Below are 19,379 nucleotides of genomic sequence, written 5' to 3' on the forward strand. Positions count from 1 at the left end.
AAAAAAAAAATGAAGGAAGGCTCTTTAAAAGTATAGTAGACTTTGGTAAATAGTGTATGCAATTATACTCACAAGGGGGGCGCGGTGGCAGATGTTGTGTGTGTCAGTTATTCTCATTTACTGTACTTTGATACGTTAATAAACACACACACTTTCAGAACCGCTTGTCCCCTACAGGGTTGCGGGGAACCGGAGCCTACCCGGCAACACACGGCGTAAGGCCGGAGGGGGAGGGGACACACCCAGGACGGGACGCCAGTCCGTTGCAAGGTACCCCAAGCAGGACTCGAACCCCAGACCCACGGGAGAGCAGGACTGTGGTCCAACCTGCTGCGCCACCGCACCCCCACACGTTAATAAACAGCTTTAGGAAAAAAAAGGGTTTCTGCGATCTACCAATGGTTAAAGAAAAAAAATGAAAAGCAGTTTCGCCAGGCATCAAGACATGAGGTGTGACATTTACTTAGCCTGACATTATTACCATTATTATTATTAATGTTGCTTGGGTAATAATAACATAAAGCAAAAATGTCATAATAAAGCAGAAATTATAAAACGCTACTTAAATCTTGTTATTTATAAGGTTTTAAAGTTTACTGGAATCATGCAGGGAAAGACCTCTCTGGGGGGCTCAACAGCAAGGTCCTTCCTGGGTTCTCCTCCACATGAGCTTCAGGTAGAATGTTCACGTTCACAGCCACTTCCCTACCTCAAAAATGGTTCAAAATGCCAAGGTTGATAATGAAGACAAAATGCACGTGAAGGAAGGGTCATCTGTTAAGCCAACAATTATAAAGTAGAGTTCCAGCAGTGCTCCATAAAAAAAGAATGCTGATGTGACAGGAAGGCACGGGAACCCTAGTTTGAAGTACACACACATACATACATACACACCTAATGAGCAAAAAGCAATGACTCAGATGCGCCTGTCAAAGCTGATTTATAACAAAAACCACACTTTGTTCAGCAACCTGGAGATGTATAGCACTTTGATTTAAGCAAACGCGTTTCTTTCGTTCCACGTTCTGTTCAAGAGCAACTCTGAGAGACCAGGCTATTAAGGCTGTCTGCTTGTAAACAACCAGATAAAACAATTTTAGAAATTAAACTTTTTATACTGGTCTGTTGTGGTAGCCAGCAGTGTTTTATGGATCCATTTGTTATCGCTGGTTAATGGCATAACATCATGTCCTGTACAATATGAACAATTTTGCATAATAACTAAAGTGAGAGTCCATATTATCTCAACAGAAAACTTCACAAAATTTTTAATTCCACTGAAATTCACCTTTACGCAGTATGTCTCTTTTTTTTTAAACTTCCATCACTGGAGGCAGGAGTGGGGCGGTTGTAGTGAGAGCTGCTTATGGCTGTAGCATCAAGTGGTGTGCTAATTTAGGAACATGACTCCCCTGACCAGAAGTCAGAGAATTCCACTTAACAGGAACTGTTTATGTAAAAGCAAATAAATAACACATTGTAATAAATAATGCAATAATTTTTGCTTTTAAATTTGTCTTAAATGTGAAAGGACAGAAAGCATGAAATATGATGTACTTTAGATTTGCCTATATGAATGAAGTAAGTTCAACTGAATATTTATTTCACAAAATGAACAGAGAAATTACAAGATACATTATTGGAAGGGCAAAATTCAGGTTAGATAGATAGATAGATAGATAGATAGAGCTCGTCTATGAATTCTATCACCAGTAGTAATAGACCGCATGAATCCTAGTCCAAAAGTTTCATTAGTGTTTTGCATAAACAATTTCTGCAACTACTGAAAAACTGACTCATTGCAGTTTTCCAACATAAAGCTGCTCCGAATCTCAGTCCTCTCGAAATATGTTATCACATAGATATGATATTAGTGCCCTGTGAGGAAAGTGGCGTTCAAAGGGGCCGTTTTGCTTCACAAGATACATTTCTGTCCATTTCTTTCACAGCTTTTTCTTTAATATTCAATGCGAACTCTCTGCATGATCTCTTCATAACGAATTTACATATTTCATATGTGTATTGGGAATTTTTGGACAGCTTGCCAGATTTTCATGCAAAAAAATAACTTTTTTGCACTCTTAAACAAGAAAGGCCCTAAAAGTTGTGTCCTCTAGTAAATTCCAAAGATTTAACATTTTACACAAAAACTGTGGAAAATGTTCTTTTTTTATGTAAAAAAAGACAGGGTTACAACAGAGTGATTTATGTTACGTTTTCTGTTTCAGATCACGACGATTTTTAAGATGCTTCTGTTCTGGTGCCCAAAATAAGGACGTGGTGTCCGGCCGAAGAGCCGCTCGAGAACGAAACGAAGTTCAGTCACGAGCGCGTGCCACTGGGGCCAAATAAGTGGGCAATCGCTGCCCTCTGTTCACGCGCACGCTGGTGACAGAGAGCGACAGCACGCGCGGCCGCCCGCGGACACCCCCCCACCCCTCCTCCCCCTCCGTACTCACAGCAGCTGCGTGGGGAACTGCGCCGCGGAGAGCGCGCTCAGCGCGCACACGAGCGCGAGCACAGCCACAGGTATCCTGCGCGCGTCCATCGCGCGCGATCGCCGCGAACCCGGGTCCAAGCGAGAGTCCGAGAGCAGAGAGAGCGACTATTGAGAAGAGACTTGACCGGACGACTGGTACCCTCGCTAGGCGCAGCGCTCCACAGCCATGATCCCTGCGCCGCTGTTGCTCCGCGATGATCCTCTCGCACTGGGCGCCTTTTCTGCGCTCTTCGCTCTCCGCTTCAGTTCACTTCGCTTCGGTTCGGTTCGGTCCGCTGCGGTGCGGTGCGCTGATGCTGCACTGCCGGCGGATCTGCGGCGATCTGTGTTCTCGCGGCCGTCCGCTTGCAGAAGAGAGAGTCCGTTTAAAGAGCGCGTGGGGCCCGCTCCCGCGAGCGCATCCACCCCCCCCCCCCCCACCACGCCCCCCACCTCCACCCGATCCGCGCCGGGAGAGGCTTGCCTTACAAGGAAGAAAGCGATCGGCCCCGCTACACATACTGCACACCGTGCTCCTGTCTTTAGGGCTTCACACATTAGGGACAGCAGGACTCGATCATTTCTCTCACTCCTTCCTTCCTTCCCTCTAAAGAGCAGGCTATTGTTACTAGAACAGTTGAAGACCTGAGCTTTGATCAGGAGTGCTGTAGATGGAGAAGGTTTTGAACCCAGGACCTGCACACTTCCACACCTCAGCTCTAAGCACTTCATTTATTTCTCACGTTCAAGCCACTGAACATTGCTGCTCAGCTGAGGTCCTGCATTTCCAGCTGCCTGGAGAACAAGTCAAGTCAGAAAGTATCCGGAGTCATTTCCACCTGACCACATCTTTACTTCCACTGATCCACTTCTGATTTACCCTGGTATACACCCCATCTCCCAGAGAGAATCACTTCAGCTGAGGTACCAGGAATAAGTTCATGTTGTGGCTCTCATTTGGCTCATGCTCCTTCTTTCGTTATTTAGCGGACTCTCTTGTCCAAGGTGGCTTACAGTGCTGCACAATGAACCTTACGATGATTTACCCATGAATACTCCAGAGTAGGGTGAGTACCTTCACTCAGGGTATCATTGCTGGATGGGGCTGAATGTGAGATCTTAAAGGGAATGGCTCTAAAAACAACACTTCCTGCTGCCCAAAAAAGCACACAGCTGCCGTAGAGGGCATTTCAGAGTTATAACTGTAGGACTGCACATATTCCGTAATTTCATTATTATTTACTTGTTATTATATCATTATGAATTACTTTCATTCTTTAACTACATTTTAATTTTTTCTTCACCATATGGAATTCATCTATTCATATGATTTTTACTCCATTTTACAGTGTGTTAATTGTATGCCTTCCCTTGTACGCAGTTGTTAATTGTATGCCATTTCCTTCTTCCTTAGTGCCCTCCCTTTTCCTTGTATGCCGTGGAAGTTTCTGGAACACCAAGCATCTTTTGTTTAGGAGACCCATGGATGGTCTGTTTTGTGAGCACAAGCAGATAAGGGAGAGTGAGACTATGTAAGCCCAGTAGACAGACTCTGGCCGTGTGGCCATCTGGGATGAGGTAACATCTAGACAGACACGGCAGAACTGCAATAAACCATTTTTGATGCGTATTTGTTCCTCATTATTGAAACTACACAGAACTCGGAGTTGTCTGAAAAGATCGCTTCCGACAGTCAAGATACTAGGAGGAAGCTCACGTTCCGGCTCACACTCTTTATGTTATTAACCGTCATTTATCCAGAAATTGTGCAGATTTCTGGAACTATTGTATGATGGCTTCCGAAGGAAAGCAGATCATCATAATCATAAAAACCTGACACTGACTCCTCAAACGCAATTGATGAACCCAAAACCAGAGATCAACCAGTGTCCACCTCGGTGGTGCACAATTCAGCTGCCTTTAATGTATTTCACTTATTTATGTTTATTTACCCTTTTAACTCCTTTGTCCAAGGTGATTACAGAGTTACATAATCAGCTTTACAGTGATTTACCCATGCATACATGGAAGTGTTCCTCTTGGGTCAGTCTATATACCTTAATCAAAGGCAGTATAGCAAAGTGTCATTGAAACTAAGGACCTTCGGATGGGAAGACCTAAGAACAATAGCATCTACTGCCTCATTAATTATGAGGAAATATTAATATACAAAGAAACAATTTTACAAATACACTGATTCACATGCATTTAATTTTACTCATACATGTATTTCACTGAAAAAGTGAGGTGAAGGACATTTGTGAAAAGGAGAGCTCTGGGACTTGAACCAGCAACCTGCCTGTTATGTCCTTCATCGTTGCACGGCTAACCTCCAAGTGCAATCGATCACCGCGAGTAAAGACTGACCAGGCGTGCAGCTTCGGTACAAATATTCCGTGTGCTCAGTGCCGAGCAAATATCACATTAAACCCTTCAGTGATATTAAATCATCTCTCTGAACATGATTCACCACGACTGCTGGTGCTGAAATGAGTCTCTGCCAAGAACCAGGCGGGAGCTCGGAAATTTCAGTCTTAACCCAACTGGACAAGCTATTCAAACGAGTAAAGTCATTCAAGTCCAGTGTTACGTGGTATTTATGTGCCATGATAAGTTTTCATATTATTTGTTGCCATTATGAGGGTCTTAATCACAACATGCTCACTTGGATTACTTCTCATTTTCTTTCCGGGCATTGGTGGCAAAGCCATGGTGGGAGGTGTCCATGTGCTGTGTTGCAAATAACTGAGTGGCATAATAATAACCTGTCATGTGCTGGGAATACTGAGAATATGAGCAATGGTTAAACAGAAATATTTGGGGAACTACCGGCGACTTGTTTGAACACTTGAGGAAACATGCCCCCTGCCCCAACCCCCTTGTTGCATCTATGAGATAATTACAGAAAATTATTCCCCCGTCTTGTTCAAACCCGGAAACGGACATGCAGTCAAATTTAGTTTTTTTTTATTTTTATTTTTTTTTTTTTGTAGATCATCTCCCTTCGTGGAGTTCAGGCTGATCAATTTTTGCTTAGGGATTTCCTGCACACAGAGCACAGACAGATGTTAATAGCCCGCTAATCTAAGAACGCCAAGTATGGACTCGGAGCCATTGTGAGAGAACAATTGGTGCTGCACACTGTGCGGGAGAGGAAGGAAGGCCTCCAGTCAGAGCCCTAGCTCCACTTCCAAACACTGCAGTTTGACTCCAGTTACAATCCAGAAATACCACATTAATTATGCACAGTCTACAAGAGATAAGGCACACATTGAGCTTCCACTCAATTCAGCCTGTTGGGATCAAAAGGTTCCCCTTCATAATGGATCCCTTTTGAAATAATACACAGTACCAATACAAATAAATAAATTGATAAGCAATAAATAAATAAATAAATAAATAACATAGACAGACAGAAAAAGAAAGAAATGAATGAAAATGCAGGGTTATGTACAAGTAATCTGCAAGCACCTCAGCAGAAATAACACAGGAAAATGACCTTGCATACTATGGTAAAATACATAATGGGCTGACTCCAAGAAACCAATCAGCATGTGCTCCACAACAAGGTACATTAATTCATAACTAGTTAGGCTGGTGTACGATTTCCCCAAACATCCACAAATGTGCCCATAAGGGATGTTAACTTTTTTAAAGGTCATTAAAAATGAGCCACAAGGAATTCAGGTGATTCATATCATGAATATTAATTGGTTTCATAACGGTAAAAACTTAGTTTCTTATGAAATAGCCCTTCTAAAGCTGGCTGGATGCTCCTTGCAACAGCCTGAATCTGAAGAAAATCTGAACAAAAGAGTTTTTGTGAAACAAACAGGAAGAACCTCTCCTGTGTCAATAAAAGCAAACATATTACCACTTTCACTACTGATTCTTTTTCCTTTCAAATGCACAAAATACAACAATATTGTTATTTTAATTTTGCATGTATTGTCTGAACTGCTTGTCCCGTACGGGGTTACAGGGAGCCGGAGTCTAACCGGCAACACAGGGCATAAGGCTGGAGGGGGAGGGGGTACACCCAGGAGGGGACACCAGTCCACCACAAGGCACCCCAAGCGGAACTCGAACCCCAGACCCAGCGGAGAGCAGGACCAGCTCCAACCCACTGCACCACCGCACCCCCCCTCAATTTTGCCCCTCTGAAACCCCAAATACAACTGAGTGTGGACATAAATAGGCAAATGTATTAACACTAGAGCGTATTTTTAATAAGACGAAGATATTCAGAGAAATTCAAGAAAACACATTTGAATTATTGAGATGAACAGGAAATTAACAAAACTGTTTTGCAATTATTGATATGGGATCAAATGGTAAATATTGTTATATATTGGCAAAAATCAGTTTTATCACCATTGCTTGTGACAGGAGCTTATTTGCATTAAATCGACAGCAAATCCATTTCAAAACAAATAATATCCATTAAAAATGAAATAAATGAACTAGTCTATAAGTATGCAAGTAAATAAATAATAAATACAAGCAGGACAAAATTACAAATGGAGTGGGGATTCCAATGGCCGGTCAGACAATCTTGAATTTTGGGCAAAAACAAGTCCGAAACATAAGATTCAAGTTTCTATGACGATTATAGAAGTATAACATTCTGTTCAATTTTGCAAATGCAAGCAGTGTGACTGAGCTCTATTAAAAGGATATTATCACAGAGGGAGGATTTATTGCTGCCACAGATTACTAGAAGGAGTGTAAACAAAATAAATAAATAAATGAATGGAAATATTAGAACAATAACAAAAGAAGAGAAGAATACATATATGTATATATAATATATTATATACACAGTATATTGTACTGCATTATGAATGCCTGCAGCTGAAACTAGGATGCTTTTACGTACAGTATCATGCAAACAAGTGTCAGTGCATTGAGCAACACAGCAGTTACTGCGTTGAATCGCTCTCTTCTTCCAAGAGCCAAATGTGCACTTGGAACTTAAACAAGTCTTTGTTTGCATAACATTTCATTCTTGGGGGGGGGGCAATGGCAAAAGGAGAAAATTCTCAGATTTTTCAAGCAGTCTCACTTTGTTGTGCCTTGTGAGATCTTCGTTCGCGTCCTATGTGTGTAATTAGTGTAGATTTAAAGTGAGTGCAGAACACAGATTCAGAACCAGTTTTTACTTCTCTTCTTCAATTCCCAGTGACAGAGTGGAGTGGAGTGGAGTGGAATGGAATCGATACCTAGAACATATAGCAAATACGGAGGCAGGTGGGGCGCTGGACCGGGCTGCCGGAGGGATTTGGTTTTCAGCCGTTACCTAGCAACTCCACACTGTGCTCACAATGGTATGAGCGGGTATTCAGCAGGCATACGCACCTTGGAGACTCTGCGTACAACCGCAGTCGGAATGAGAAATGAAATAGGGAAGTGGAGCAAAAAAAAGAGGCACGAATGAAAGAAAGGCCTTGAGTGGAACAACGCTCCAAATCCAGGCCTTGCTCTTCCTGAAGACCTGCTAAGCTAATGGCTGCAGCTTCCCATTTTGTGGGCTCCATTAGCACTTCGGCATAAACAAGCAATGTTCCGGAGGCAAGAGAGGCTTTTGTTATTTCAAAAAACACAAAAAGGGGGAAAAAAAAAAAAAAAAAAACACGTTTTAGGAGACGGATGGAGACGTGAGTAAGACTTCACTGCAGGAGATTAAAGGACAAGGGCTCATGAAAAGTCTCAAAAGGTGTTTTAGAGACTCCAAAGACACATTGCATTCACTTCTGTGCACCATATATACAAAATAAAAGCACATTTCCTTTCCAACTTTGGACAACACTGTTCAATATGCCTGAGCATTTAATAATATATATCAGCATATTACAATGTCCAGTACTCTATAGATTTAGGTAATAAAGTTTTTCTTTTCCATGCCAAGGCTGATACTACTACTACTAATAATAATAATAATAATACACACACACACATTTTCCGAACCGCTTGTCCCATATGGGGTCGCGGGGAACTGGAGCCTACCCTGCAACTCAGGGCGTAAGGCTGGAGGGGGAGGGAACACACCCAGGACAGGACGCCAGTCCGTCGCAAGGCACCCCGGGACTCGAACCCCAGACCCACCAGAGAGTAGGACCCGGTCCAACCCACTGCGCCACCGCGCCCCCTCATAATAATAATAATAATAATAATAATAATAGTCTTTGGGAAACATTAATTTTCTGTAACCAGTTTTCAACTTTAAACATCTTAAGTATTTAAGCAGATTGTCAAGATTTAATTCTGAAACCTTTTGCGATGGAGGACTTACAAGGTACAGTGCTTCATAGGATAAACCGCTATGTAATTGGGCATGACGGACATGCAGTACTCAGGGTACGTAAATGCTTCAATGTAGACCGTGTGTGCTACAGGAATGCAGAGATGGACGATACAGGAGCCGGGAATGTACCGTACCCGTACTGGTAAACAAACAGAGAATTAGTGTAGTGGTGCACATTCCACGGAATTACACACTGATATGCTATTTCAGGCTTGATGAAGATATATTTTTTCCCTTCAAAGTATTTAAGGCTGCAGGGTTGGTTTTACCATGCAGAAGGAGCGCTCACAACGATCAAATGAAGAAGAATACAGAGTACCCCTGTGCTGCTCCAAAGGCAAAAAACAAAAAAAAGGTAAATGATTCAGAAGAGCAAAGAGCTGTGTGGTGAGGAAGCGGGAGCTGGATCTATGGAGAGCAGCAGAAAGCCCACGGCAACACCGCGAGACCCTTCTAAGCTGACGAAATATAATAGCGATAGAAAAACGTTGGAATGCAAGTTTAGCTGTGTTGAGTGAGTCAGCTGAGATTGCTTCCCATAACAAATTTCCAGCACATCGCTCACTTCCCTCATGATTCAACAGGCGGCCCGTGGAAAGACCCTTTTTTTTCCCCATTTCCTGCCCAGATACATCAAAATATCGACAATAAGCCTCTTATGAATTTTTGTTATCAGCCCCATAAAATGGATTGATCTTGATATTAGTAACCAGATAATTTTACCTCTCTTTTGATGGGAATTTCATTCTAACCTGACAGCTGGACGATTAACAAGAGGTCAGACACGTGCTTGGTACACAGATAAGGTCTATAAAAGAAGGTAGCTGAACAACCAACATTCCAAGATTCAAACCAAGATTTCTTTTGGGTTCCTATGTTTTTCTCCCCTCCCCCCAGTTTGCATGGCTGGCTGAATTTCACATTAAAAAATACGCATGTGGCTGCAAAGTTGAATTTTTTCTTCTTTTTTATTCAAATTAGTGTTCAAATAACCCTGTGATTCATTGACACATCTGTGTTAATTTCATCAGCTTGAACTTGTGAGTGATACTCACTGTGAAACCACTGTTACAGGTGATGTTCAATTCAATTTATTTTTCTAGAGTGCTCCTCTCACGCAGTGACACAGTGATATTTGCGTGTAAAAGCTGTGTGGCAAATGTACTGCTTCGCTAGATAATTGGACACTGACTCAGCATTTCTGGATTCAATCAGATTTGATCTGAACCTCTTGGACTGGACAGGTGTTGGGGAGACGGGGATGAGAACAGTCTCGATCTCTGGTCCTCCTTTGTCGCTCACTGCAGCACATGTAATTTCTCTACTGTCAAGCAGGGGCTTAGATAAGGGAGTCATAGCAACTAGATGTTTATTGACAGTAAGTAATAAAAGGAATATCCAGTAGTGCAATTTAAAGTACAGGATGATATAATACAGGGAACGAACATTAAAAGAAAAATGGGGGAGCTGGCACCAGCTCTAAACACTATGCTACCAGCTGCCCCCGTGTTAGGGTGGCATGGTTACTCAAATGGTAAGCAGATGGAGGTGTTGGTGTGTATGTGAGAGACATGATCCATATGTGGTAATGTTAATGGTATGTATGGCATTATGGTCTATTCTGTATGTATGTGTGCATGGTTCCACCATGGTTGAAGTACATGGTTAGAGTAAATAGCAGTGCCTACATCTTAGACCTACAGTACACATTTTCAAGCCTAAATACTAAGCTACTGTTTACTGGATACTGCTGAAAGCAGACGGTGTGCTTGGAAGTGCCCTTCTTTCAGATCATCTGGTAAAAGCAGGGTGAAAGGTGCCCTTTAGCAGCAGCATGAGTGACGGGGTCTCTGGATCAAAAGGAGCGATGCTCCAGCATAAAGGTGCCAATGTTCTGGACAAGTAGTAGCGCCTCGAACCCATGACGAAATGCCACCTGTTATCCTTTCGAAGAAGCGAAGGTTCTCGAAGTTACGCTGCAAGACTTTTGGAAGCAACAGGAAACATACACCCACTCATGTACACCACGCGCGCACACACACGCGCACACACTCAAACGCAGTCTGTGAGGCAGATAATGGACCATTTGCACCAGCTGTACCACAGACAAATCAGACACAAGGGATGATGGGAAGGTTCCCCAGGCCATCGCCACCCTGGTGACAGCATCCCCCGCAGAACCTGCCCTGCCACGAGTCCCGTCCCAACATGTGCAGGGATTTAATTGTATCGAGCTCTGCAGTCGAGTGACCCGGTTTAAAGGACTTCGCGCAGTGCTGCCTTCCGCTAACCAGGCACCAGTCCATCCGAGTGGGTGGAAGTGTAAAGGGGGCACAAGGCACAGGACCAGTGCATTGTGGGAATATGCTCATTATGCAACCTGCTGTGCATCACATGACTGTGAGGAGGCAGGACGTGCACCCTAAGAGTGGGCAGACCTGGATCTCTCCAAGCGGTTTTCATATGAACCGAGTCACTGGGCTCAGAGAGACCATGATACCTAACGAATACTTTGCAGGGCTATAGGATTTTAATATAATTTTTTAATTTTATTCTAATTTTACTAAGACCTCAGAAATGATTGTTGGACCCATACTCGAATAACAGCAGCAGCTGTACAATTATTTCCATGAAAACATTAAATGAATTCAAGAGCGCCACAGATTTGTGAGTGATCTTTTACGAGTATTAAACTCTCAGTTCAGCCTATTTCTGATTATCTTCCTCTTACGTGGAGTTTTCAGCCTCTTCCAAAAAGAGGCCGACCAGATGTGATTCCACCAGCACAACAAGACGATGTTATTGATCAGCGACAGAGCATGGCCCCTCTGCAACTACCTGCGATTAATACTTTCACCTCATTTCCATGGTGCATATTTTTAATCGCCCTTCTGCTCAGGATTTATTATGAGATGTTTAAGGGTAAAAACTGCAGCACACTCACAACTAATTCATTTATAAAAACATTCACTAATCCCATGCATCCATCTGGGTGCGTCCCCTCCCCTTCCAGCCTTATGCCCTGTGTTGCCAGGTTACGCTCTGGTTCGCTGCGACCCTGCTTGGGACAAGCTTTTCTCAACATTATGTGTGTGTGTGTAATCCCACACACACGATGAATGACTAAGATCAGCAAGACTCTCCTAATTGCAGGACCACCTCCAGAAAGATCTCCAGCCTTAGTCTAGACACTCACTCCTTATAGTGATCTGCTTTGATGTCCACTTCATTTAAAGTAAAATAAATACACACATTTCAGAACCGCTTGTCCCACACGGGGTCGCGGGGAACCAGAGCCTACCTGGCAACACAGGGCGTAAGGCCGGAGGGGGAGGGGACACACCCAGGATGGGACGCTAGTCCGTCGCAAGGCACCCCAAGCGGGACTCGAACCCCAGACCCACCAGAGAGCAGGACTGCGGTCCAACCAACTGCGCCACCGCACCCCCTAAAATAAATAAATAAATAAATAAATAAATAAAGAAATAAATGATTGCTTTCTTATTTAATTATTTATATTAAGTAATTATAATTATTTATATTGTAAATTTTTCAACAATTACTAAATTATTGTATTGATTTGTTTTTTTTTATTTTTATCTTTGTTTATCGCTCTTAGTAATACACCCAGGCTTAAAATACACATTCTGATGACACAAACATTTTTACACTATCTCTTGCCCTGACTCGGCAATGCATAGGCCTGTCTGGGTAAAAGCTACACAGAACTAATAGATATTTGTGGGGTGTAACAAATAAATAAGCAATATCACCGGTGAATATTTTAAAAAGAGATAAAATAGGCTCAAAGGATAAGCTGACTGGAAGGAGAGGCTAATAATGTAAAGTGAAGTTCGGAGACAATATATTCATGGTTTACCATGTTATTTCCATATATCTGTGGACATATAACTGTGCAGTATAAGCACACCCGGAAAGAAACACAGAAACCAAAGTTTCCGTGAGTGAAGTCGAGAATCTGCTTCAGTCCTCAGTCACAAGCACTTTGTGCTGATATTTAAAGAAGTGATCCATAATTAATATTTAAAAAAATTCGTTTTAAGCTCTAGCATTATATTTTATGTTGGAGAATGAATTAAATATTAGCGTAGGCTTTATTACTTTTGCAAAACCTCCCTGTGATACGTTTAAAGTGAGTTGTTAAATAAAAATGAAAATGTAAAATATTTGGTGTTAATACTCAGAAATGAAAGTGAACATTTTGGACATTACACCAGTTTGATCTTGAATTTATACTCTCTTGCTATTAGCTAACAAGTTGTCTTTTTAGACAGGACCATATTGCATTGGGGCAGCAGGTGGCGTATTGGTTAGAGCCATTGCCATGCAGGCAGAAGGTCCAACAGTACCTTCCGGAATTGTGTGGCAAATGTAATATGGCTTTATGACATTTATGTTTAAATGGTGTGTGTGTACATATATATACTGTATATAACCTCTATATAGACAGTATATATTTATATTTCAGACTGTATGTGTACCTAGAATGATTTAACATTATCTATTTAGCTGACGCTTTACTCCAAATTGCCTTACGGTGTTAAGCTACTTACACTTATTTACCCAATACTAAAGCTGGGTAATTTTACTGGAGCAACACAACGTTAAGTACATTGATCAAGTATACTACAGCAGGAGGTGGGATTTGAACCTGGATCATTCAAGTGTAAAATACCAGCACTTTCCACTATGCCACCTGCTGTGACAAAAAATAGATAAATTTAAAAAAAAAAACAAAACAAGTAAGAGTAATACAGGCCACCTGTGGTGCTACTACTAGTGTACAAAGTGTCGTGTTGTGGATACACTGTCACAAACCAGATCAACAATTGACCAAGTGACGTGAAAACAATTTGGAGGTATAGTGAACAATCACAGTTTCCCACTCACCATCTGTCTGCGCTTTCAAAGCCTCTCGAAAGGAGCGTTCGGCCGGTGAAACGCTCACACTCTCTGAAGGGTCCGGCGCACATGGGCGCTGTGTCAGATCGGCAACAGGTAGCAGCAACACAAATAATGTGAGCGACACGTTTTCTGGCAAGCGCACTCACAAAAAAGAAACAATTTCATTAGTTGAAGGCCAACAGTATACAACATTAAACCAAGAGAGTAACAAGAAGCCTGACTATAATTTCAATATCATTATTTGAATAATAACATTATATACAGAAAATTATGTATATAATATATATATATATATACACACACATTCATATACATATACATGTATATAGGGGGGGCATGGTGGCACAGTGGTGCAGTGGGTTGAACTGGATCCTGCTCTCTGGTGGGTCTGGGGTTCGAGTCCCGCTTGGGGTGCCTTGCAGCGAACTGGCGTCCCGTCCTGGGTGTGTCCCCTCCCCCTCCAGCCTTACGCCCTGTGTTGCCAGGTTAGGCTCTGGCTCCCCGCAGCCCCGTATGGAACAAGCAGTTCAGACAATGTGTGTGTGTGTGTGTGTGTGTGTGTGTGTGTGTGTATATAGATGTATGTATATGTATACATGATTGATCTGGTTGCTTTCATATTCTTTTTTATATATATGTAAGTGTGAATATTTATTTTTATATTAAAGTAACTTATGAACATGTGGTACAAAGCAATTGAAAGCACTCTCAGTTCCAGGAGATAATTAAGGGTGACTACAGTTTGGAGTATCACACATGTTCATATGATACCTATTAACTGAGTGATACATTTTTGAAAATGTTTCGTACTTTATTGCCTGAATTGCAGCGTACCAGAGGGCAGGTGAAACATCTGCAGAGTTTTTACAGGTGGGCCCTCTTTGTGCAGCGATGTGATGGAGTCGCCCCCTGCTGGTCCAACGTGTGCTAGTCAAGCTGTTATTTACTGTACATGTAGAGACAAATATTTTCTCTCTTTTCAGAAAGATACTTTACTCTTCCTTTGATATAATATCGAAAACATAAGTTTTAAAGACAAAGGCATGAACATTGATTCATTAAAAGTATCTGTGTATCTTATGAAGAGCTGTGGAGGTCCAGTGCCTTTCCCAGAAGTGTAAGGCATGAGGCACAAGCAGGGGGCAAAGTGGTTAGCGTTACTGTCTTGCATTCAAAGGATGCAGGTTCAAATCCCACCTACTACTCGCACTCATGAGCAATGATCTCACCCCAAATGGACACAATAAAACTTACTATGCCGTGTAAATAACTAACACAACTAACACAAACTCTCCTTTGGTGAAAAGCATTAGATAAATAAATTCTCAGTAGTACCTGACACATGACTAAATAATACTAAAAACAAATAATTAAATTATTATGAAAATACCATCCATCCGATTTCCAAAACCCGCTTGTTCTGATCAGGGTCGGGGTGATCTGAAACCTATCCCAGAAGCACTGGGTGTAAGGCAGAGGTGGGTACACCCTGGACAGGACACCAGTCCATCGCAGGGTGACCACACACATTTTGACACATTACAAAGAAATTTTAGCAGCACCAATTGACCAGAATTAACATAATTAGAATAATTTGGTGGAAAGCACAGAATAAATATATAAAAACCAACACTACAAATTATTATGAAAATAAATCAAAATTACTGTCTAAAAGGAGAACTAGGCCTGAACAAGTCTGACACACAATCCATCCTTAGTGACACTGGACACTTTAGGATGGTGTAGTTTTTTTTTACTTTAATGAATGGAGTAAATGGACTGGTGTGTTCACCAGCTGTCCAGGTCAGATGGATTACTGTCCTGAGACACTTTTGCAGCATAAACAAACTGCTATTGTTTGTTAAAATGAATAAAACAGAGTTCCGCAAATTCCAAAATGTTTTCAACGCACACTCGCGCACACACACACACCTTGAAACTCTCATTTATTGTTTAATGTTAGCAGACGACAAACACAGGCATGGTGAAAATGGTATTTTCTGTTTATAATCGCTGCCACAGATGTGACTTTTCCGATATTCTCAGCCAATGAGGAGTGGGGGGAGTGGGAGAGGTGTTGATATTTGATATTTATAATTATCTAATCATTGATCGCCTGCCATGTTTATGATTAAATTGGAACTAAATTGCAAAACCAAGCTTTTCCAAGCAAACTTGTGAAATTTAAAAAAACATTTACACACCTCACACACACATTTTCAGAACCGCTGGTCCCTCACAGGGTCACGGGAAACCAGAGCCTACCCGGCAACACAGGGCGCAAGGCCGGAGGGGGAAGGGGACACACCCAGGATGGGACGCCAGTCCGTCGCAAGGTACCCCAAGCGGGACTCGAACCCCAGACCCACCGGAGAGCAGGACTGCGGTCCAACCCACTGCGCCACCGCACCCCCTTTTACACACCTCATTCTATATTTATTCAGTATAGATCCAATTGCTGAATTTAAAAATCACAAACAAACAAACAAATAAGTACTCTGGGTGTCTGGCCTACATTATCTTGCATTAATACACTCATAGTCACTATTAATACCCACTTGTCTATTGCAGGGTCCTGGTGGTCCAGAGCCTCTCCCAGAAGCTGAGGGTGTGAGACAGAGTAGAAGCTGGAGAAGATACCAGTCCATCAGAGGACAATCTTTCTCCCTCTCCCTCTCCCTCTCCCTCTCTCTCTCTCTCTCTCTCACACACACACACACACACACACACACACACACACACACACACACACACACACACAAACACAAACACACAGAGCAAATTAGACACACAAAAGGCAATCTAGAGTCACCAATCCACGTGAAGCACGTCTTAAGATTGTGGGAGGAAACCAGAGAACCCCGAAGGAACACACACAGAGACATGTATAGTGGGAAAAATATGAATTAGTGTCTTGGGTTAGTGACTGAAAGTGTGTGTCTGTGTCAATGAGTGACTGCACAATGTGTGCGCAGACCTGTGTGACCATCCTCTTAAGCCCTAAGCTACCAGTATAGGCTCTGGACCACCTCGACCCCCTTTGACAAGTGGCTAGATGGATGGACAAATTTCAATTTTAGACCGTAATGGTTCAATACCACCGAATGCACTTTCTAAACCTTTGAAAATCATGCATTCGACCACAGTGAAATATGATTTTGTCTTTGAAATACGTAAACCAGCATCACCTTCTAGTGGTCCAATATTATGACAAACAGCATGAGCAAGTCTACAGCTTGTCTTACTCTGTTTTCCCCATTTTGTCCACTTCTTTCACTGTCCCTCTCAAACACTCCACACACACCTCAAGCATGTCAGAGTTCCATGAATTTTTAAACAACAACGCCCCCATCCGGTCTCAAATGATACTACAAGCCCTCTAGTGGATATTTACAGTACAGTATAGAGTACAGTTTCACCACACAAAGTAATTTTTCACCATGCTGCATATTAGAATTACCACGTGTCTGTTTTGTATCTTTGCCTGTATGTTTCTGATGAGTGTAAATATGAACTGCACTATGCTATTATAATGTGGAAAAAGTTCTTTAATTTTAGCTGCTGGAAGCCAGTAAGTTGGACTTAGTAAAGATGTTAAAAATGTTTGCAGATGTTTTGGACTGATTTTATGAGACTATCTATCAGATATGACACTTGAATAATTTGTACATTGTCTGCAAAATATTTAATATATAGATATTTATTTAGTATTTAGACTCATGAGAAACAGCTGTTTTTACAGCACAATTTGCATAAAATCTCAGTACATCCTGTGGACAACCACAAAACCATGACTTTTTTTTTTTTCTTCACCATTTTACAACTATTGAAAACCCAGACAAATTTTACAAGCATATTTTTTGTACAGTTAGAATGCCACTTTACATACATTTACACGGTTTCCCCCTGTTATTCGACCTTAAGTAGATTGTGGAAGCAAGAATTTGACAGACCATCAAGGACACATGCAACATCCAGAGTGGAGAAGACATGGAGCTCTCTTGGGGACACGAGCCGATGACATCTGTACCCTTCGGAGCAGCTACACTGTTCCTAATGGGCTGACAGCTTACATTTAGTCTATCCACTGGACATCCACACTGGGAAAATAACCAAACAAACAAATATACATACATACATACATACATACATACATACATACATAGAAACAAACAAATAAACAATAAATAAATAAATATTTCAGTTAGAAAAAAGTTTCACATTCACATGCTCAGTACCAGATCAAATATTTGGTATTAAAAAAATTAAGCAATGTATTTACAAGGTTCTGTGTAATAAAGCAATTTCCACAAAAGATGATGATAATAATAATAATAATAATAATAATAATAATAATAATAATAATAATAATAATAATAATAATAATAATAATAATTGCTGTCATCATCCATGGTTTCTCCTTCACCAGTAAACATCTGTTTAATTGTGATAAAATGATACTGGAAACGTGAATGCATATAAACAGACATTTAACAGGACAACATATGAAGCTGTGGGATAATTTGAAACAAGACTAATTAATGAGTGGCTATTTATTTTGAATACATTGATTGACCACTCACATTTTTGTAACCACTTTTTTACTCACAATATAAAGCAATTTAATGGATGGCTTTGAAAAAAAGGCAGATATTCTGGGATGCATGTACGATTTATTTTCTACTTCTATTTCAGCACATTTATGAGGAAAACACAAAAGTTAAACCGTCTCCATAAAATGTGGAGAGGAAGAAACATATATGAATATATAAATAATATTGTGTAAACAAATAGTACTCATTGTGCCATTGTCCATTCTACACCTTCTGACGATTTCTTTCTTCACCAACTGTTGATAAAAAAAGAAAACATTAAGTGCACTAACTCTATATGTGTCATTAGAGCCAGATCCAGTTAGAGGTAAACATGTAAAACCTTATAAGCATTTCTTTTCAAATGATACATAGAAGGTAGAACCACCTTCATCCATGTTATTGTAGTGTGTTTGAGAAAAGGCATTGAAAGCATAAAGTCCATGTTGCATAGAAGAATTGAGGATTACTGGAAATGAACCAATGGATTTGGTTGACAAAATCAGGTTGGCACATGTGAAATCAACCCTTCTGTCTTACAACGTTGCGCAAGCAAAACAACTGATAAGGCTGCTCACAAACATACCAAAAATCATACTTGTTCTCTTTTGGAAGATGCAAGTAAGTTGCCACAACATGACATTTTTTCTTTCCCCCTTCTGATGTACTGTTCATTCCTCATAACTCAAAGCACAGATAAAATATTGAAAAATGTACACAGACAAATGCATTAATAGTCACATGCTTTAGCCAGGAGTTGTATTCATAGCCACAAAAACATTTAAAAAACAAAAAAAAAAAACAGCTTAAATCATAAAAGAAAAAGGTTACGGACTGTGACTCAACAGACCAGAACTTCAACCCAATAATTCAAAACCCAACTATAAAGCTCTTATGTTTATTTCTCTGCTGCCTTTTTTTAAGACACAGATAGTTGGTCTATGATTGACAACACTTACAAGTATCTATATATAATACATATTTAATACATATTATATATACGTGTATATATATAATTAAATGTGTGTTATATTTATATATATATATATTTAGTTTTTTTTTTTACAGTAGAGCCCAT

General features: G+C 41.0%; 1 protein-coding gene across 5 annotated transcripts in view; it reads right to left on the reverse strand.

Moving 5' to 3' along the window:
- LOC108921141 (voltage-dependent calcium channel subunit alpha-2/delta-1-like) overlaps positions 1–2,883 on the reverse strand; it is a 121,995-nt gene extending 119,112 nt beyond the window's left edge. For 3 of the 5 annotated variants that reach the window (XM_029251779.1, XM_029251778.1, XM_029251781.1), the window contains exon 1: positions 2,460–2,882. In XM_029251779.1, coding sequence (XP_029107612.1) covers positions 2,460–2,548 — 89 coding nt within the window. In that variant the 5' untranslated portion in view covers positions 2,549–2,882. Of the gene's footprint in view, positions 1–2,459 lie in introns of all 5 variants that reach the window. The other 2 variants (XR_003797671.1, XM_029251780.1) reach the window with 1 other exon arrangement.
- Positions 2,884–19,379: the final 16,496 nt, after the last annotated feature.

Source organism: Scleropages formosus, chromosome 5 (genome assembly GCF_900964775.1).
Source record: "Scleropages formosus chromosome 5, fSclFor1.1, whole genome shotgun sequence".
Lineage (NCBI taxonomy): Eukaryota > Metazoa > Chordata > Actinopteri > Osteoglossiformes > Osteoglossidae > Scleropages > Scleropages formosus.